Below are 22,430 nucleotides of genomic sequence, written 5' to 3' on the forward strand. Positions count from 1 at the left end.
CCCACACTGCTCCTTATTCCCGTGTGCTTTCATCTCATTCTATTCTTCTCAATGGGGGTCGTGATTCTGTATCTGTGCATCATATCTCTGTCTCTGAAAGCTTCTGTCTGTCAGTTTCTTGGATCAAGCTGTGTATCTGGAAGGTTTTCTGAAGCAAAGGTCAAAGGGCTCTACTGACCACGCCGGTGAAGTCCAGGTTCTGCTCGATCCACTCCTGCCCATCCTTAAACTCCTCGTGTAGACCCATGATGTAAAGGGAGTCCAGGGCATCCACGATGGTGGCGCCCATCTGGGAGTTACCTGCAACACATAGAACACACTGGTTACACACTTCTCAACTGATTATCCAAACAAACTGCATAGGGTCTCCAGGAAGCAGGACACTGTTGGCTGAAAGGCATCAAATGGAGATAATGCTTCATCTATTAACATCAGCTCAAAAACAACTGGTGAAGACACCCATTAGATAGGCATTACTAGTGTATTAGTGTAGTGGATGTGTTACCCGGTAACCAGCGTGAGACGCTGTTTCTAAAAACTGGAAGGTTGTCCTTCTTTCTCTTTCACAAATTCTCTCACCAACTGCTTATAGGAGCTCATAAGAAGCCCACACCAAACATGCCTGTTCCTCTCTACTGCTTCACTTATCCGTCGCTCTCCTCTTTTTCTGTCCCTAACTTCAATGAGGAAATAAGGCCAGGTGGGTTCTCTCCCTCCCTCTCTCTCTCTCTCTCTCTCTCCCTCTCCCTCCTCCCTCCCTCCAGCTGACAAGAGGCAAGGGGCGTTGAGTGCGTGTGATGGTCTGGCGTTAGCCAGCTAGGCAGCGGGTAGAGAGGAAATGCAAAGAGAAAAAAGCAGAACAAGGAGAGGACAGAAGTTGAGTAGGACTAGGAAGTGATACAAGTAACAATCATCTGCTTTAACCAGAAGCTTCTCCTCATCTTACTCAAACTGCTCTACTATCTCACTAGTTATTCTGATCAATTCGTCCAGGGCCACCAAACCCAATTGACTGAGCACTATTGGCAGGGGTTACTTTCTCACACTTTAATATGGAGCAATTCTACCTCGTCTTTAAACGCCACTAAATTTGCCATTTCCAGAAATGAGCCGCATTCAAAATGACCCCATAAGAAGTAATGGATAGCCGGGGAGGCCTGGTGTAACAAAAGTATTTAACCATGGTTGACATATGAAACCTGAAACCACTACTGTGTCCAAAGCAGAAGCCTACAGTCTCTTCCGAGAGAATAATCAACTCAAACCACTTTTTGAGTTGACTATTCAAACACTCTTAATCCTGTGTTCTATGAAGGTCTTACTGAAGGTGTTCATGGGGTCCCCATGGTTTGCACTTTTTCATTTCTTACTTCGCTTTAAACCCCCGGGGATTGGACTGCACATGCTCACATTGGACTGCACATGCTCACCAAATACACGGATGTGTGTGCTCCTCTCTGTCGGTTCTACCTTATGTCTCTGACACATCAACAGAACAATCAGTGAGATATAAGGTGCCATTGGAGGATTGCTGCTTGTATCATTTCCCTGTCCTGCTCCTGTTGGACTTTAAACCAGCCCCCGCTCGCCCACGCACACCTCCATCTCCTCCTTGATGGCCTTGGTTGACCAGCCGTAAACTCACACGCCATCATGTGTGTGAAGTCCCGGGGGACAGGGGGAGGGAGGTATCGGATACAGGGGTTGATACGGGGGGTGGCATACGGGGGAGAAGCAGTGGGGGGGCTTTTATCACTTCTCAGCACACACTTGTCACTGCCGTCATCCACCTGTATGCTTTTCTCACTTGACAAGCCCCATACTAACCCTACCTCCCCTTCCTGAGCCAACCAGAAGGCATTTCAAACGTCGCCAAGCCCACTGCAAATTAGCCCGAATTGGCACTTGGAGCCGATTGGCTGAGAGGTGGCAGGCGCCGCTAATCGGAGACGAATTGGCTGGGATGAGGTTTGTTTACTTTGGGTGTCATGGTGGAGCCAACGCAATATCCACAGAGGTCCATCTCGGCAGGGGAACTTAAATCCTGTTATTACTCAGTCTTGCATCATTTATCAGGCTCTCTCCTTCCCATCTCCTTCCTCCAACCCCCTCTTCCCTTCCAGGTAGCCCTTAGCATGCCACCTCCACAGGCTCAACAACCTTTTCCAGTGATAACCATTATTTAAGCCGAGTCCCCTTTCTATTGTTGGCGTTATAAGGCCCATATTCAGTAGTCATTTGAGCATGCCCCTAACCCTTGGCCAAAGAAACCCTCAAACGAAGTGAGGGGTGATGGGCCAATGGAGAATTACAGATCTTCAGATTTTGTGGAATGATGAGAGTTGGTGCTAACCCAACCGACATGATGATTTTATCTTCTGAGGATGATTATATAGTGCTAATGCTCAAACGTTATTGGTCCAGAGAACCAGTGATATCAGCAGTCGGGCCATTTGGTATATCCTCCGTTGAGGAATCAGACTAGGAAGACTAGTTTCCTATGCTTCCTACTGCAAGGAAACTCGTCCACTCATATCCCCTGACATTACTGCAAATCTAGGAAGCATCCTAGCTAATGAGATACAGTTCCCCACACACACAATGCACCCAGCAACTACACACACACACACACACACACACACACAACCTCCCCGCCCCCCGTGGCGGCTCCATCTTCTTCTCTCGCTGCTGGCAGATCAGCAGACCGGGAGAGCGGAGGCTGAATAGTGATATCAGCACGTCTCCCTTGCTGTATACGTTTATACCAGACAGCTCATACTTGTCTCACACACGCGCACGCACGCACGCACACGCACACACACACACACGTGTCTATTGTCTTAACAGGATACAATTTTGCAGTGAAACGGGACAGAAGACCTTCATCGTTGATTCTGTTGGTTCTGCACACGTTCTCTCCTCCCTCCCTCCCTCCCTCTATCTCTTCAATGTCTTGCATCTCCTCTTATCTCCCTCCAAAGCCCAGACCTTCAACCTCCTCATTTTAGAATCTCCTTGAGCAGTTGAACGTTACCGTTAGTAAAGTGGTCAGGTTTGCCTCAACTACCTTAGTATCCCCCCATCAGATATGTTTTTGTCTGGAGACATGAGCAGATCTGGAGATCTGCTCATGTCCCTCCTGATAGGCTTTAAATAAAAGACACTGGAACAAAGTAATTACCAATAATCTGACAGCAGAAGAGTGGGAGAAACAATCTAGGCTTTAGTACGGTCTGGGCTCTACTTTATATACTGCTAAACCAGAGACGGTGACCATCCTGTGTCCCTTGAAAAGTGTGTACCATGCTTTTCTGAAGTGGTAAGAAGATTACGTCAGTGTGGCTGCGGGAAAAGAGTGGGCTAGACTGAGAGACTTAGGGGAATGATTCTCTGTGAAACAGTGAAACCTTTCAGTCATTTCTTCGCACTTTCCAACAGAGGTCAGCAAATATGAGCCTAGCGATGGCTACGTTCAGGGTGTTGTAACCTGTATAATCCCCAGCCTTGACACACCAACCCAAACCTGGGCGTGAGCATCAGCGTCTTTTAAGATGTGGAGGGGGATTGGAAATGTTTGAGGGTCTAGAACAGGCTGTCCTGCTGAACAAGGCTCCATGCTGGGCTGTCTGAGCAGCGCCTCACAGAATTGCCTAATCTTGAGGAGAACACTCTGTCAGCTCATCAGTGTGGTCCAATTCAAACTACGAATGAATGCGGTTACTTCCTTGTTTGGAGATCTCCCCAAATAACCCAAATGCAACAAAGCACTAAGTCCTGAAAGAATGGATTTCAGTCTTAGTATTTAAAAAACAGGGACCTTTTTAAACCACATTTCAATCAAAGGAATCTGTTTGCAAACCATACACAGTTTATGGACAACACGACATCGGGAGTGAATGTATGGTCACCAAACAATAGAGTGAATAGGAGAATTACCAGATAGAAATTGTAACACAACCAAATTATACAAATACTATTAACCCTCTGGAAATAAAGTGAGTTTTAATGATAACATTGATGTAGTCCTACGCCTAGAGCAGGCCTAGAAAACAATTGACCGAAGGAAGATTGATGATCTTCCATCAATGTGATAATTTGACTATGCTGTTTATTACTCATTCAAGTGACGTCATGACATTATTTTGTATTAGGGATGGGCACGAGTAGTAAATTCCAAACTCGAGTGATCGAAGGAATTCCTCGAGGATCAATCGAGTAGCCTACTCGTTAAATCAAATCTATTTTTAGAATGCAACGCATCTGCAGCAGGAATAGGCCTGATGATGAACGGCAATATTACCAACCAAACATGTAATGCTTATTCTCCATCAAAACAGTCAGAGTTATCAGAGTATTCATTATTTATTTAATTTGACTATGCTGTTTATTACTCATTCAAGTGACGTCATGACATTATTTTGTATTAGGGATGGGCACGAGTAGTAAATTCCAAACTCGAGTGATCGAAGGAATTCCTCGAGGATCAATCGAGTAGCCTACTCGTTAAATCAAATCTATTTTTAGAATGCAACGCATCTGCAGCAGGAATAGGCCTGATGATGAACAGCAATATTACCAACCAAACATGTAATGCTTATTCTCCATCAAAACAGTCAGAGTTATCAGAGTATTCATTATTTATTTTTGCAAACGTTCAAAACACATTTTCCTTACAAAAATAAATATGCGTCCCACAATTTAAATCACGTCGAACCAAGGCCTGTAACGGTTTAAAAAAACCAAAACGATACAAGTAGCCTAACCATTGCAAATAATTTAAAGCTGCAAATAAAACGGCAGCAAATGGACTATGGAAATACTCAGCGTTGTGATCTTCTCTACAAGCCCGGGATTACAGCTGCGTCTTGCGGCGGTGAATATAGCCGACACACTTGGTTGCTGCGGGTCTGCTTTCCCGAACTCACCGTTGTGTTTCAGGAGCATATGTTGCCGCATAGTACTTTCTGGTAGCTCGATTTCGCTTGGCATATTTTACATTTCACCTTATGATCTCCTATTTCTTTAAAGTATTTAAATTCTTCGCTGCGCTTTGCTTTAACCGCTATCTCTTAACTTTTTGAATTCTGGCGTGCCTGTGTCATGCCAAATTTGTACCGGCTGCCAAATTTGTACCGGGCGCGTCATCCATACGTAATCCATTCCAAACCTGCATGGCAGCAGATGATCGCGTCGTCCGTTGCCGGGCAGGTTTCAAAAAACATTCGCGCTCATGTTGCCAAAGAGGAAATAACATAATACAGTTAACGGATCGCTAGATAATGTAATGTTTTGTTGGGTTCCTTAATAAACACACGATGTATCTTGGAACAGACATCAACATGCAGCGCGCCAATCCAACTGCGCATGCTCCGTGTGACGGTCTAATAACTGATGTTGATATCATTACAGATAACACTTGTTTTTACTTTATATTTGTATTGTATTTAATTGTTTAATCAAATTTAGCAAGTAAACTGAGTGTTTAAAGCAGGTCAAGGACGAAATAGCACAATACAGATAACGGATCGCTAGATAGAAGGTTTGCGAATGTTCACGTCATTCGACGCGATCGTCCGTTGCCAGGCAACGGACGAAGCGATCATCTGTTGCCAGGCAGATTTGGAGTGGATTACGTATGGATGACGCGCCCGGTACAAATTTGGCATGACGGCACGGAACGCGCCATGGAAATGGATGCATTTAATTTTCTTTGTGCCCACGTCATGCGTTAGTGGCGCTGTCACACTAAATTTGTACCGGCTGCCAAATTTGTAGCGGGCGCGTCATCCATACGTAATCCATTCCAAACCTGCCTGCAACAGATGATCGCGTCGTCCGTTGCCGGGCAGGTTTCAAAAAACATTCGCGCTCATGTTGCCAAAGACTAAATAACATAGTACAGTTAACGGATCGGTAGATAACACTTGTTTTTACTTTATATTTGTATTGTATTTCAGTTTTTAATCAAATTTAGCTAGTAAGCTGAGTGTTTAAAGCGGGTTTCAAAAAACATTCGCGCTCATGTTGCCAAAGACGAAATAACATAATACAGAAAACGGATCGCTAGATAACACTTGTTTTTACTTTATATTTGTATTGTATTTTATTGTTTAATCAAATTTAGCAAGTAAACTGAGTGTTTAAAGCAGGTCAAGGACGAAATAGCACAATACAGATAACGGATCGCTAGATAGAAGGTTCGCGAATGTTCATGAACCTTTCACGTCATTCGACGCGATCGTCCGTTGCCAGGCAACGGACGACGCGATCATCTGTTGCCGGGCAGGTTTGGAATGGATTACGTATTGATGACGCGCCCGGTACAAATTTGGCAGCCGGTACAAATTTAGTGTGACAGCGCCGACAGAAAATTGATACATTTGCTTCAGAAAACTTTGTTTGTGTGTGTATATGCAAACTCGAGTTTGCCTGTCCACCAACCGAGTTCATTTGTAACGAGGAGTACTCGAGTAATCGATTCCTCACGCCCATCCCTATTTTGTATTATTTCTTTTAATGTGCATTGAATCACTTTGAGGTCATTGAGTTGATAAAAAGTGCGTCATAACTAAAATGTATTATTATTATTGCAATTGAAAGGGGCTGCAGGCCGCATAAGGAGAAGGGAGCATTTTCAGACAATGCAGTGTCCAAGTCCTATCCACCCTCAGGTTATTGGCTACTAGCCCGTTTCACTGAGAAACAGGAGATAAAGCAGGCGTTTCCAGGCTCTCACTAAGTAGTTTGATGCCTGCAGTGCTTGACAGCATCATCGCTATATGAACAGTACATTTAATTTGTTTCCATACACCACTGCATGACAGGCTGATATAAAGAGGAACTTCCGAGGCAACACTTCCAAACATCAAAGAAGTGATAGACCATCCCATCAGGCAATGAATTCAATCATGTAAATAGAAAGGTTATGTACAGGCCAATGATTCTGGTAATGTTCATCTTTAGAGGACTTGGTCAGCCTCACTTATTCACCCACCAATTCGGCCAATGTGGCGAAACACGCATTCTAGAGCTTGATTTTATTGTGTGGGTTAGAGGGACTCTCTGTTCATGGACACACACGCTCACAGGCAACCTCCTAGAGTTTGGAAGGGAGCTTAGAGTCTACAAAGTACTTCTTTGATTACGATTCTGTCACAAATTCTATCTCACTCTGCGATAAATGTAATTTACTCGTTGGATACAACAATTTAATTGTCTGTTTCCATTTGTCATAATCATTCACCCATTTCCCGTGGAATTAAAGGGGATGTCTTGTGACCATCTATGGTCATTTATGGGTGTAAAAGTATGTAAATGAGCGTAAGGATAAAAAAGTATTTATCAACACAAATTGCGCAGCGGTGTCTGAACGACAATTTTGTGGTACCTACATACATTCAAAATTGTATGAATACTATAGGATTTATAACTAGGATTTAGGCCCAGAGTAGTGTACAGCCATCTATGTAACCCTTAAACCTAAAAGAGCGGGACATGATAAACAAAAATAGAAATGTGCTCGAATCTAAACCACTGGATCTCATTAGCTGTACCCTAAGCAACATTGAGGACAGTGAAAAAGTTACAGCGAATAAACCAAAGTTGAGATGCAACACCTGGAAAGTAATATTCGGCTCAGCCTAGCATTGAGAATGTTATTTATTCAATTAAAGCACAAACTTAAGTTGACATCTTTTCTACAAGAGATAACAAAAATGCACACAAACACATTTTCTTGGCAAATGCCACTAGAGCATATGTTGGAATACTGCAGTTCTATGCTATAATAACCATGCTAATAATTTGGTCTTCTTGATAGAGGTAGTGCGATGGGGTTTGTGTGATGATGGCTGATTACAGATGCAGTGCAGTCTTGTTTTCCCAGGCGCGGGCAGAGTCGTGCCGGTCGCCGTCAGAGGCTGATGAATATTTACCAAGCAATGGCGTACTCCCATCGCCCAGATCAGGGACGAATCACCAGGCTGTGCCGCACAGGGACCATCCCCCGGGGCACACAACAACTTGTTTTAATATCTAAATAACCCACCATGCCGCTGGAGAGTGGCCCCCGCATCATCTCAAAGCAGCTCCTTGGAGCCAGTAATAGCCAATTTATATCAACATTAATACACACCCTCACAGCGCCCGTTATGCTAGATGGATTCTTGGGTGATAGCTACAACTTGGCCGGTCCCAATTAGTCCGGACTATCTCTTCCCAGTTTGGGCAGATAGGGTTTCACAACAGAAGGGTTAGTGACTAACAAGGTAGCCTCAACTCTTGTCTTTGAAGGGCTTATTCACATTCCTGCAGCTCTCGGCCAATCCTCCACTTTCCTACCCTCCGATTGGGCGCTGGAGCCATGTTTAAGCTTTAAATTGGTCGGAAAGCAGCGAATGACGACGAGCCAATGTTTTAGAGAGTTGCGACGCTGTTGGAAGTGAGCCTTCCATTCACTGAATCCAGCCGAAGGGCTGCGATTAGGGTACAACTATACGCCATCATGCCTTTCTCCGGTAATTAAAAAGGATGGGTTTGGCTATTGGATTAATGATGCTTACATTTGGGAAAAAAGTTAGCTAAATTCTGGCTAATATAGCGAAGCAACTGTTGAGCAGAACACCCCAACAGAGACCGCTCCCAACAAGCTGGCTCAAACTACTGTCTGCATGCGAATGTGGATGTACATGGGGTTATGGGAAGCAGAACATGGATTGGTTTCTGAGTTGGCACAGGCACTGGAAAAGCGTTTTTTAAGTGCACTTACAGCGGCATGCAGCCTCAATGTTATAATGACACAAAGACAGAGTAGTCGCTTTAACTGTGCATCTGCACAGTTTTCTCCCCCATTAGTCAGAATAGCTCCAGAGCAATTATAAACATGCTTATATCCCAAGCAGAACCATCGCATGTCCTCTCCCTCTCTCTCGTAACAGGCTGCTTCAGGCCCTGTGGCATTTGATCTTACCTCTCCCTAATGTCTAATCTCCCAGCCCCACAAAAGTACTCCATTCACGGCTCTGCTAACAAGCATATCTGCCTCTGTACAGAAGCTTCCGGATACTTCCATACTCTCAGTTTACCCCCGGATTTAGCGAGAACCTGTTGTTTGGCACGGAGTCACTGTCATCGTAAAGCAGAGAAGGTTGGCTCTGTGCAACCCCTCTAACAAGGGAAATCAACTCTTTCATTAAGATGATATTAACCTCCCGGGGTACACAACTCTGCAATTCACCGTGAGGATACGTGTGTGCGTGCGTGAGCGTGTGTGCGTGCATGCGTGAGATTTTATTTTTGAGCTAGCGAAGGGGCTGAGGATAGTTTGGTGCACGAAGTGAAGGGGGAGGTAAGTGGTAATAAAGGGGGCGGATTGTGGTAATGAGGTTATGGAGTGATCAGGTGGAATTGGCACCCAGGCGGAGACAGAGTTTCATCTAGCCATTATCCCCTAGCGATCAAGGAAGAGGAAGGATCTTAATTGGCTACCAGGAAACACGCTACTGCTTAGGAATAAGCATCCCTTCTTGAATTAGGGGCTCTTCTAGAAAGTGGCATCTCTTGAATTGGGTTCAGTTTAACAATTGGTTTCAGTTCTAGTGTTTACGTCAGCTTTACAATGATCTGAATAAGCTGAATTGTTGGTTCATCACAAAGTGGTTCTCTGCCTCCTCATTCTGCAGCCCTACAGCTATTGAATACACATAACTCCCTTCTAGGAGAAGATGCACAGGCTGGGCTAGAGCCTAGAAGCTATGTTTCACACTCAGAACCTTTTCAGCTCAAAACATTACCTGGCTGGCTTCCATTTATAGATCCTCACATGAAATCACACACCCTCCATCTCTTTCTCTATCTCACACCAAACCCCCCCACACTGCTCACTCCCCCTTTCTCTTCTACCTCTCCTTTCACACTATTTTACCTTTGTTCTCTCCCTCTCTCTGGTGGAATCAAGGCTCTTCTCTCCCTCTCCCCAGGTTCAGAAACACACACTTTCCTTCTGGCCTCCATACACATCATCTCTCTAATGCTGCCACCAAATCATCAGCACAGTGCCGGGACGCATTACCATGGTGACCGCTTTGTCAAGCCTGGTCCTGGGTTTCCCAGAATGCACCACTACTTTCTGCCCTGGCAGGATACCACATTTAGATGTAGCCTAGATATTGATAATAATGAGAACAACAAACACACTAATATTGGCAATGGTAGTAAAAGCAGTGTGTATGTATGTATGTCTGTGTGTGTGTGTCCGTGCGTGCATTTCCACTACTACTAGTGGGTTCATATTGATGGTTGGTGGCTGGTGATCAAAGCTGTGTTTCATCATCAGGTGTTTGGGGGGTTTGTGGACTACAGTGAGAATGTGAACAACACTAGTCGAAAGCTTCAAATCGAACTATCATGGAATCTATTCCTTGCTTCAATGACAGCAACAGGCCTGCTTGTGTTTCTATGGTCAATACACAAGGCTTATTTGTAATTTGACCATGACCATTTGTCCTAGCTTGGTACCACCTGCTCTCCAACACAGCCCTGGCTCACCTTCTGTGATGGTGTCAATAGGGCTAGAGAGAGGCTATGTGGTGTGGGATGATGCTGCTCTGCAAGGTAGAACTGAAACCAGGAGATAATCCAGGAGACAGGACAACAACGTATACAGCTGCCAAAGCCATGCACCGACATGTCAGAGCAGAAGGTTTTAGAAGACTTAACACTAGAACTCCCAATGATTTCAGTTGGCTGAATTTAATCCACTGAAAGTAATCCAAGAAAAACACTCTAAAAGGTCACAGATTAAATTCCTCAGTATAATCTTATTTAAAATTACTCCGTTTTAATAATACATCTTTAAGCTTAAAGCACATGGTTCAAAGTGACTCAATTAACCCACGTCAGAACCTTTCATGGTTGTGCTGTGAATGAATCCCGAAAACAAGTATTGTGGGGATCCCAGAGAAGGTGGCTTGGTCTGTCGGACCACAGAGGAACAGGAAGGAGAGAAAATAGTGACAGAGAACAGTGTGGGCTTACAAGTCTCACCGTATAGATCTATGAAAACTGACCTGCTCCCCTGAGAACGTTTTTCCAGGAACAGCACATTGTGTGTAAAGGCCCTGAAACATCAATGAACGAGCTGCCATGCGTAGGGTCACCCGTTTCTTGGCCAAAAAGTTCCCCTAGAACACAGGGCAAAGACTACAGCCAACGGCCAACTAGCAGGTAGGCTTTGCGCCTGCGTGAGAGGAAGTAACTTTCCATCCCAGCAGGTGCCCTCCTGACTAGGGATGGGCATGATTAATCGACGATCGACTAATTGATCGTTAAGAGTTTCGTCGATTACGTAAATGTTTCATTGATTAAACTAATGCAGTGTGCAATTAAACATTTTACCACACGGGGGCAATATTTAAATTTGCGGCTCCTCCCCCGCAATAAACATCCCGCTTTGAACGGTGAACTCTTTACGCCTAGCAGGTGTAAAAAGCTATAAAAACTATAAAAACTACAAAATGACTATTAATGCAGGCTATGTGGAAAATGCGCCGACTTTGGCTCAGCCCTCTTCCGCTACGTAGCTAAGATGGCTGCCGTTGAGTACGAAAAGTGTAAATCGCCACACACTTCGCGATTTGACCGTTTTCAGTACACTTATTTTCGCCCGATCTGAATCGGAACGCCCTACGTACTCAAACTTAGACTAGTAAGTACGGATAGTATGGATATTGGAACACGGCGATGTAATCATGAAGCGGATGAGGCCACGGCCAAGTCCGTAGACTGGTTGGTTAAGTTATAACATGATTGTTTTTTTTTATATTATTATTGTTATTATTTTGGGATGAAACTAGGGTTGTGTTTATTTTTTGAGCACCGGCTTCGAGCTGCATGCTCCGTTGCTTAGAGCAGAGAAGCGCATAACTATTGAACGGATCTGGTTTAACTGAGTTGTTCATCTAAAAATAAAAATCCCAATGAGGAAAACACGTTGCATTTGTATTTATTTCATTTTGAATATAATATTTTTTAAATTTTAATGTAAAATATTAACGATTAATCGACTAATTGATCGTTAATTCTCCCGACGATCGACTAAGACAGCTTAATCGAATGCCCATCCCTACTCCTGACCTAGTCGTTTGCTGCTTTGCCCAATTCCGCTTATCTTCTCGTGCATTGATTCGCTTAAGCCGACAGCCAATCAAAGTGATTTCACCCATAGGCAGCTTCCATTCCCGACTTCCTGAATCGGCCGAAAAACAAGAGCGGGAAAAAAAACGCAGACACAGGCAGACTAGTGCCATAGGTGTGGGGCACGCCGCAGAAACCCAGGCTAGATGCTCACCAGAGGCCCCAGACGGTCACCAGAGGCCCTAGACGGTCACCAGAGGCCCCAGACGGTCACCAGAGGCCCTAGATGGTCACCATAGGCCCTAGACGCTCACCAGAGGCCCCAGACGGTCACCAGAGGCCCTAGATGCTCACCAGAGGCCCTAGATGCTCACCAGAGGCCCGAGACCCTTACCAGAGGCCCCAGACCCTCACCATAGCCCCCAGACACTCACCAAAGGTCCCAGACGGTCACCAGAGACCCCAGACGGTCACCAAAGACCACAGACAGTCACCAAATGCCCCACATCGGAGGCGCGCCGACAGTCGGGCCGGTGCTTCAGAGCATTAAAGATCAATGGGGATATCTAGACGCAACCGGCAGAACAGCCCAGCTCCAGATAACATCTCATTCTCCCTCGAAACTAGGGATGGGCATTCAATTAAATTGTCTTAGTCGATCGTCGGGAGAATTAGCGATAAATCTTTGATTGATCATTAATCATTTTAGATTAAAATTAACTATGGCTGTTTCTCAATTCAGGGGACGCATCCTTCGAAGGCTGCATTCGAAGGCCGATTGCACCACTGCGACGCGTCAAGGCTGTCCCATAACGAAGGCTCCTTCAAATGCGGCCGACAAATGCAGCCTTCTTTTCCTGGATTTGAAGGATCCACCGGCTGGATCCTTCACGGCCCAACGTATCCCAAGATTCATTGCGCGTTGGAATGCGCATTGAAATAGCGTCGGAGAGAGCGGAAGCGGCAGTTGCAGCAAATTACATATTTAATGACAAAACATTTTTTTATATTAAATAAAGTTGGGACTATTTTAAATTTGTAACTTTATCGTCAAAGTTCAATGACATTAACACGAGCCATATAACGTTAAACTAATTAACGTTATATTTTATATAATTATTATCTAACCATATTTCTCCTCCGCCGTCCGGTTTGAACCGCAGCTGTCAGGGTTGCTAGGTGACAGGAGCGGCGCGTCGTCACGCAAGGTAAAGGGTGTTAACGTCTTGTTACGCCAACTTGAAATGCTCCGTAGGCCAGACCGTTTGTTCAGCCTTCGGTCCGGCCTTCACGGTCTACAAAGGCCACACCTTCATAGACCTCGTCCTTCAAAGGATGCGTCCCCTGAATTGAGACACAGCCCCTTTATACGCTATATTCGAAATGCAATGACAATTTATTGTTAATTCTCCCACGATTACATGGAAACTTCTGGTCCGATTAGAAGTGGAAGAACAGCTCAATCGGAATAGAAAATGATCATTTATACGGCTAAATCGGAATACACGAGAATGCGCGAGAGACATACGGACGTACGCTGACCACTTTTGTAAGGGCCATATATACAGTACATTCGGATTGCATGATAGGAATACATCTATTCAGATTATAAATCTAATCGGATCAGAAGTGTCTATGTAATCACGGCTAATCGGAATACAAATCTCTGATCGGAATAGAATTCCATGCGGAATAGAATAGAAGAGGTGGTGTAATCTGCTATAATCGACAAACACACTTATTCCGATGGTTTGGGGTGGGTGCGGCTACTTTTTAACTTCGAGAGATGGCATCAGCAGTTGCAGTAGTTCGCAATTGGTCCGTCTGTACTTCTATGCACACCAAACTGAACCGCTGTCAAGGAAGTGGATTTTTTTCCTGATTCTTCTTCTTTCTTCTCACTCTGCAAGTAGTCTGGTAAATGATCAACCCCAGTGTGTCCGGTCGCTAAGCAACAAGAGAAATAGTCCGCCTTTGGCGGACTATTTCTCTGCTGAACAACACTAAGAATGGTAATTGTAAAAAGATATTTTTAGTAAGAGTTTTTTTCGATGAGAAATTTACATCTATATATTTTTTTGGGTTTTTGTTAATTTTCTTAAACACAAAACAAAACATCAAACAAAACAATCACAAACCTCATAAACATACATCACAAGATGATAAAACTCAAAGGACATTACAAGACAAAAGTAATTTTTTAATAAATTCATTTAAATGCCCAGTTTCTCAAATACAGTCTTATAAAGTTTTATAAAAATCCATAGATCTTCATCCCCACGGTCAAGATCATTGTCAGGAGATACATAAGGTCTTTTAACCAATTGTCAGTGTTGAAGCAATTTGGTTCCAATTCATCACAACGATTTGTTTAACCGACAAAAAGGCTAAAGCTATAATGTGTTGCGTAAGAGTTGACTCGATATTTTCTACTCTACTGCCCATAGACGAAATTCTTAATGATCAATTAGTCGATCGTCGATTAATCATGCCCATCCCTACTAGAAACCTAGGCTCACGGCGCAGGTCAAATGCTTTCAAGATGGATCAATGGCAGCTGATCAATGACCATCACCTCAGTGTAAGAAAAGAGTGAGAGCATGTGTGGATGAGCAGGAGTTTCTACATCAGACGCCATGAGATTAGGAGAATGGTTGTAGAAGTCTTTTATCTGATCGATCACTGAAACCACAGCAGATGTAGGCCACACAATATGATCAAAGGCACACGTAACAGGAGACATAAGACCTTGTACAGATGGCCAGCGTGTCCCGTTAGTGAGGTCAGACCAACAGCGATTATATAGGAAACAATCACTCTGAAATAAACACCACCTGATTTCCAAACCAGCAATGTACTGAAGCCCACGTTAATCGTGGATTGGTTGTAGAATCACATTAACTACATTTTACAAAATAAGCAAATCAATCATGACTTTTTCTAAAGATGTGCTAGGTTAAAATGTTAAAGGGTTTTGGTCTTCCAGAACCTGACTTAACCTTGCCTGTTCAGTGCATACCACCTCAAAAACAGACACTGTTATGATTGAGTAACGAGCATTGAGTAGGCGGATATCATTTTCTGACAACCATATTGTAACACTGTTAGGGCATCATCTGAGTACAAGCGCTGTTCAAAATCAAATTCCTCTATGCTAGCTATATAATTACCCCTGTAAGTGATTAGAGGAAAGTTTCGATGAACATGAAGCAGTCTGTTTCTATCTTTTCGTCTCGATTGTCACGCTCCACAACAAGAACATTGTGAAAGACTCATTGAGTATTCAAGTGCAATCTGAGGTCGCCTGCAAGAGCGAGCATAAACTACATAGCTGGCACTGCCTGTCACTGTGTAGGGGGGTCCTGTCTCTGGTTCTCTCTGGTTTGATCCCTTCCTTCCTTCCTTCCTTCCAAGGAGATGCCTTATATCCTGTGCTGAATTGCTAACAGCTAGCTCTCTAGAGACAATGGCTCAGTTTATATCTGTCCTCCACAGCAACATTAGTGCTCCTCCAACAGAGGAGAGAGGGACAGAGGAGAACGAAAGAAGAAAGAGAGAAGAGAGAGAGATAGTGGGAGCATGGTATCACTGAGAACAGTGACCAACACCCCTGGTTAGCATTCAGCCCACAGTGCTGCGACATGGGGTCCCAGGTAACCAGGGACTAACCCCCCAGGTTAGCATTCATCCCACAGTGCATGATATTTGTGATATTTATTTAATGGTACGATATCCAGTCAGATATCAGCTAGAAAAATGCATGAATTCTCTGTGTCTGTGTGAGGAAGTCTTACCGAAGATATTGGTGGTGTGTCCTTTCTTAGCCAGGGGCTTCAGCTCGTTGTGACCCCAGCCGTACTGTCGGTAGCTGTCCCAGGCGTGCTTCATCATCTGCAACACAATCACACACAACACTTGAAATGCAACTACTTTACAAAGAATAGACCCAGCCGCACATCAACACAACACGTTTTCAGTATGGGTTTGACTATGGTCAAAGCTAGTTGAACGTACACGCGTCCGACTAGGCGCCATGCTCATTAACATGCAAAGCACAAAGCCAAATTTATAAAGTGAAGAGATAGAACTACCTTCGAACACTGCCGTTAAACAGGGCACAATTCGGCCTGTCCGTCTCTCTTTCTACCTGCCTATGAGTTTGTGTTTCTGGCCTCTTCTTGGCCAAGGCAGCCATGTTGAAAATAACCTCCAGATCTCTCTCCCCTCTCCCCCCTCCCCCTCCCTCCCCCTGCGGTGGGCGGCTAGTCGGGCTCACAGGGATCCGTGCCCGGGTCTCACTCTCTTCTTGGCGTTGGCATTTCCGTGACGTCCGCAGCGTGAACACTGAGGTCAATAAATCACGTTTACACAGGCTGGGACATGGACACGACACTTAGGCACGTGCTGCTACCCTTTGATACATGTTGATTGGACGCCTTATCAGACTCTGAGAGGGCCATATGCGGAGGCCCTGTGGGACGGTCCTAGCTTTGAGGATGTTGACTGCTCGGCTACAAGGATCTTGGCAGACTAATTGGACATTAACGCAGGGAGAGTGCGGAGAGATCTTGACAGCTCCTCCTTGCCATTGAGGCGTATTTGAGAAGAGGGAGAGGAACTAATATAATTTTTGTCCACTAGCCAAAGTGACAAGCTCTTTTCATGAGTCACTCATTAACCTGTTCCATCCTTAAAAACAAGATGGCAGCCAAGATGAAACCATCAACGTTGGATTGCAATTTAATTAGATGGGTGTTTCAGATTAGATTTGGTTTAACAGTAGAAAGTTATCTCTACATATTCAAACTCCGTCAGAATAATGCTGGTGACGTCATTAAAATAACCATGAACACACATGTAGTTTGGTGCTTCAATGGCCTCTGAATCAGTGTGACAAAATATTCCCATGATGCAGTGTTTTCTCCTGGATCCTACTGTGACTTTAGCAACGCAAAACCCTTACCTGAACTGAACCATCTTTAACCAAATACACAAAACTTATCCTAAACAAAACATATAACAAAGAAAAGGGATAATTCAGTATGGGAGATCACCACTGCAGAAATTCACAATCAAAGAATACTGCTTAGCGCACACCGCCCACTGATATATGTACTGCCACCATTATCCACTGGGTCATAAAAACCTTCATCACCATGCCAACAGGGCCTAGAAGCAGTCTGCATCAGTAGAGTTACAGTCCGCCCGTCTAAATATAACCATCCAGAGATAGGCATCCGTGTGGTAGCCCAGGTTTAATGGTCTATCAGACGGTATGACCGAGCATACCCCAAAAGGGGGACGTCAAGAGCCTGCTGGCAAAACACACTGCCATCTGATAACCCAACGGCTTCCACTACAGCGCGTATGCGGAGGACGCCCGGTTGCTTGGTGACAGAAGCATGGAGCCGCTTAAGCCAATCCCACGGGCCGGGGGGGGGACAAAACAGAAGTCTCGGGAGTCACATGATCACACATAGTGTACTTTTACAACGGGAAAACTGAAACCATACGGATTCACATGGATAGGAGACCTACAAAAAACATCATGACACCTATCATGAGCTCTAGTGTCGAGCCATCAATTGCACCCAAGAGCCATCTCTTCCAATTATTGATTATTAAATCTTTTGATACCCGAATCACTGCATAGTTGTAGATATCCAGCATAGCTTCAGGAACGCCCCACCACGCGGCGCCCCTATCGAGTTGGCCACCTCAAACAATGCCTTCACATCCATGACGCTGGCTGTACGTCGGTCGCTGGGTCGTGTATCCCCCTGCTTGGTGGTGGCAATCTTTGGGCTTCACTTAACAGCCAGTTCAAGTACAGCTTCATCAGATGCTTTGTGCAATTATCTTGTTGGATATGGCAACATAAAATGTTATCATAAAGGGCATACAATATTATTTAAAAGAATGTGACATCGACTACCATTTGTGTTCAAGTAAGGAGTTTGTTTACAAAATGATGATCTGTCCCTGTTGAGCATGCAATTAGTTTCACAGGGAACTTAATAGGAACTAAATTTAAAAGACATCCCACAGAACATTTGGCTCCAAGCTGCTCAAAGCAAGCTACATGTTTAGCCATCCTTCTATCCATACATCCATCAAACGATTACACATCTAGTGTAATCAGCATTCTGCATCTCGTTTCATTAAAGCTGATTACAGTTGGATGGATATTTCATAAGTAACTGCTTTAGATGTGCATTATTTGTGTGCATTATTTGCTTCACTTACATAAATAAACCACACTTAAACCTAATCACACTAAAAGCATCCCCACTAGAGGCAGTAGTAGTAGTAAACTGTACTATATATTTAATACTATATTTAATGTTTTATAGAAAGGGCAGAACAGCTGGATACATATCTGCATATTATTTTCTAAGCCGAAATTTCAAAGTTCTCAGTTACGTCTTTTTTGGGAGAGACATGCTGAATAAATACAACATGTTTTCAAACTCAAAAATAATTGTTTGAATAATCGTGATTTTAATATTGACCAAAATAATCGTGATTATGATTTTTCCCATAATCTAGCAGCCCTATGTACTATGTACTAACTATACTGTGGTCTGTTTCTGCAGACGTCCTTTATCATCTGGTCCGTCTATCTTTATTAATTTCATTGAGCCGACTGTTGATAAAACCAGGGTAGACGCAATAATCATGCAACATTATATGTTGTGCCTCGCCTTGGAATTGCCTTAAATGGACCCAAGTTATTAAGACAGAGTCTTGCTCTCTATACATCTCTGAGACTTAAATAAACAAAAACTAGAGCTGTGTTGACTGCATGGCTCAAGCCTGGTAAAGGTCAGTGTGAGTTTAGCACATGTTATGAGTTGACCAGGTTGGCTGATGCATGCAGAGGGGTACTGATGCAAGCTACCCTATCCTCTCAATTACCTCATTAACACTGAATGGCTATGGAAATTCCAGTTTAGCAGCAGTAAACAGGTTGCTAATATTACGCTGCAGAAATCCTCTGAATCAAAATCCATTCATCGTAAAGAGAACCTGTTGATCACCCGTCTGGTTATGCATTCCCATGCCATCCTTGGGCTTTAGCACTAGAAGGTAGAGCGTGGTGAAAAGATGAGTGATTCACTTTAGGCAATTTAAATTCAATGCTGATAAGATTAATTAATTAGTAATAAGAGACAGGTAGTCGGGGACTGCCAAGGGATCTCAAACCTGAACCCTGTGGCTGGGGTTTGAACACCTTAGTGTACTAGAATTCCCAACACCACAAGACTGACCAAAGAGTGAAGGCAGAGGACAGCTGCTGCCCAGTGCCACGCAGGCCTGCAGAATGCCCTGGTGGATGTGGAGCAGACTAAGGGGCCTGTCAACCGGAAATGCCATCAACTACCTGACACCTGGGGGGAGGGGGGATTGTGTACGCTAGGAACTATGACCTTCTCAATGCCAGCCAAGTGCCCGTCAAACAGGTACCCGCTGTCTGTCCGTCTGCCGGCACTGGCACACAGGAGGCCTGATGTGACACCAAGCCATCCAGCCTGAGAGGGGAAAAGAACAGTAGGGATTCCCACAACCTTATCCTGATGCACCAAGGTCACACACACACTTGAAATATTCATAAGGAGGCTTTGAGCGTGCTGAGAGTGCGGCCAATACGTGTGCCACTGCGAAACGAGAAAGAAATCAGCTAGGCTCCCCGAAGCATCCATCTTAGGTCTGCAGGAGCCTTCTGATTGGCTGAGTGAAGCTGCTCTGCCCGATTGACCTCCGTAGTCAGCCTGATTGATTTAAATAACGCCACCTCAAGCCCCCCTTTTCTCCTCTCTCTTACAAATACGCCACCAACACCCTTACCTCCCTCTCTCCAACCCATAGAGTCTGCTAAGATGGCAGCTGGAATACTTACTTACCGCTTTTCTACCTTCCGCGATGCATGCCCCACATTCTCACAAACAAACATAAACGCACACACGCATACACACACACACTGAAGAGGTTGCAGGGCTGAATACTGCCACCATTTATCATGTGGATGCCAGGAATTTTTTTCCTAAGTCCCATTGGTGCCAGTGAAAGAAAGGATATAGATTTATTGGAATAATGCTTTGAAAATCAAAACCTAAATTTCAAGTAAGGGCTGTAACTTTGGTGCCACGTCCCTAAACCACTGCTTTATCCTTTGCACATGCTTCTACCCTCTTCAGAGCTTTGTCTGCCGTTTGCTGTCTCTTATGTTAGTTTATTTTACATTATTCAAACAGCATCTTCGAACAGTTGATTTGTAATTGGACGGCCCTTTATGATGGAGGCCAATGCCATCACTTGGAAAGTGATGGCATTGGCATTTTTTCTCTGTCTTCCAGGCTGTCATCATCTGAGTAAACGTGTCTTGTTCCTTTTACGATTGCCTGTGCTAGTGGTGGGCAATATGGCAAAAATAACATATCACGATTTCTTTCAGGCAGGATCACGATCCACAATCTTATCACAATTCTTTTTCATGTTGGTTTTTAAGACTATTTTGCAAGTAACAGTATCACCAAACTTATTTCCCTATTTAAAAAAGTATAGCCCTACAAGGTAACAAAACTGAAAGAATAACAGACCATTTAGGCCAAAGTTTTTTTTCAAACCGATTTCAATCAATTGTGCAAGTGCAATTCTGCAAAGTATGAACATTCAACAAGAATGTTGACGTGGTTTAGACTTGTATTCAAGTACAATCAGAGACTTTTGCATAACTCCCAAAATGAACATTGGTTTCAAAAGGTAAACAGCAAGTAAAGTGCACTCTTGCTGCATAACATTAAAACTAAATCTAACATTGGTAGGAATCGTTAAATCAGGTAGCTTATTAGACACAATTCCTCAGCAAAAAATAGGGGGAGGGGATTCAATCCAAGGCACTACTTACTGTTTGCTATTATTGGTTTATTGGTTTGTCTCTCTAGGGAAGCCGTGTAACGGTCTAGCAAATTGTGTGATTTAAGATTAGGCTGAGAAAACAACTTTGGATGCGTGCATGAGTCATAGAACTGCAATAGAGTGTGGAACGGTCTGCATTTTTCTGTTCGAGCCCCGCCCGCGTCCGACAGAGAAGTAACCAAGCCCGACCCGAGCCCGACAGGCATCAAGATAAGTCCGAGCCCGACCCAGGCCGACAGTTGAGGTCGATTTTTACCGCACTAGTATTGACACGTTTACGTTTGTACCGTGAAATCACGCCTATATTAAACGAATGCAAGGCGTTTTGGAATTGTCAACCGATCAGCGCAACAAGCGTGCGTTAACTGCAAGCACATGAGGCTAAATCTTAACTTCATAAAGTCACAAAAAAGGCCACGATAACTGAAAAAAATCTGACTGTCCGGCGCTATTCTCTAATTTTTCTTAGTATCTTCTTAACGTCCTCAATCGCTCTCTTGCATTGCGTTGTCACATATAGTAGTCACTGAACGTGAGCTTGCGCATGCTGTGTGTCATGTGTGTGACACAAAAAATATCTATTAACTGTTGTAACGCCTTATCGCGCAGATGTGTCCAAGCCTATTGCCGCTTGTACAGGCCTTCACAACATCTTTTAGTTTTAGCAAAGACTGACGCTTGCATATAGGCTTGCATAAAAGATGTTGTTCCTTCAGAACAACATCTTTATTTTTAGGCGACTTATTTGACACTGCATACAAGGGCCTCATAGCTCTGGACTGGAAACGTCCCCCATAAGGGTTCTCAGCGCTTGGCAATAGACCCACAGCCACGGAGATGTCAGAGCACGGTGACCAGTGGCCTGTCAGCAGCAGTGAGCCACTTCCTAAAGGACAGGAGGAGTAGGAGGCGACCGGTAGAGCTGGTGACCTTCTTCTTGAGAGGCACCTCCATCTCCAAAGCAGCTGCTGTAGACCTGCTGCCTGCTGATCACATGCATTGTGGAGCCTTGTGTTACAGGGATCAATCCAAGTGATGTATCAGAGCCCTAGACAGCCGCAGTAAGGAGTGACCTCTGGAGGTCATACAGCTGTAAACACCAACCCCCCACCATGCCTATGAGGCCTGTCAGTAAATCAGTCACGACAGGAGAAGAAGACTCTCTTAGAGAGTTGAAGTCACACTGGAACGAATGGGCTCAGGATTCCACTGGGCTGAACCCAGTACAGCAGAACAGAAGATAGAGCAGCCATACCAAACCCTCCGGCTCCATTCCTAGCATCTGTCCCTGTAACTCGCGTTCCTGTTACCAGCTGACTCTTTCCCACTACCGTTTGGTTCAGTTAGTGGTAGCATTGGAAGTTTGCAGACACTCCCTT

General features: G+C 44.3%; 1 protein-coding gene across 1 annotated transcript in view; it reads right to left on the reverse strand.

Moving 5' to 3' along the window:
- Positions 1 to 22,430, reverse strand: part of LOC130373065 (mannosyl-oligosaccharide 1,2-alpha-mannosidase IB-like) — a 54,956-nt gene that overhangs the window by 25,716 nt on the left and 6,810 nt on the right. Inside the window, 2 exon segments of the mRNA XM_056579297.1 lie at positions 179 to 300; positions 15,927 to 16,023. Of these exon segments, the coding sequence (XP_056435272.1) occupies positions 179 to 300; positions 15,927 to 16,023 (219 nt within the window).

The sequence above is a fragment of the Gadus chalcogrammus genome, chromosome 20 (assembly GCF_026213295.1).
Source record: "Gadus chalcogrammus isolate NIFS_2021 chromosome 20, NIFS_Gcha_1.0, whole genome shotgun sequence".
Lineage (NCBI taxonomy): Eukaryota > Metazoa > Chordata > Actinopteri > Gadiformes > Gadidae > Gadus > Gadus chalcogrammus.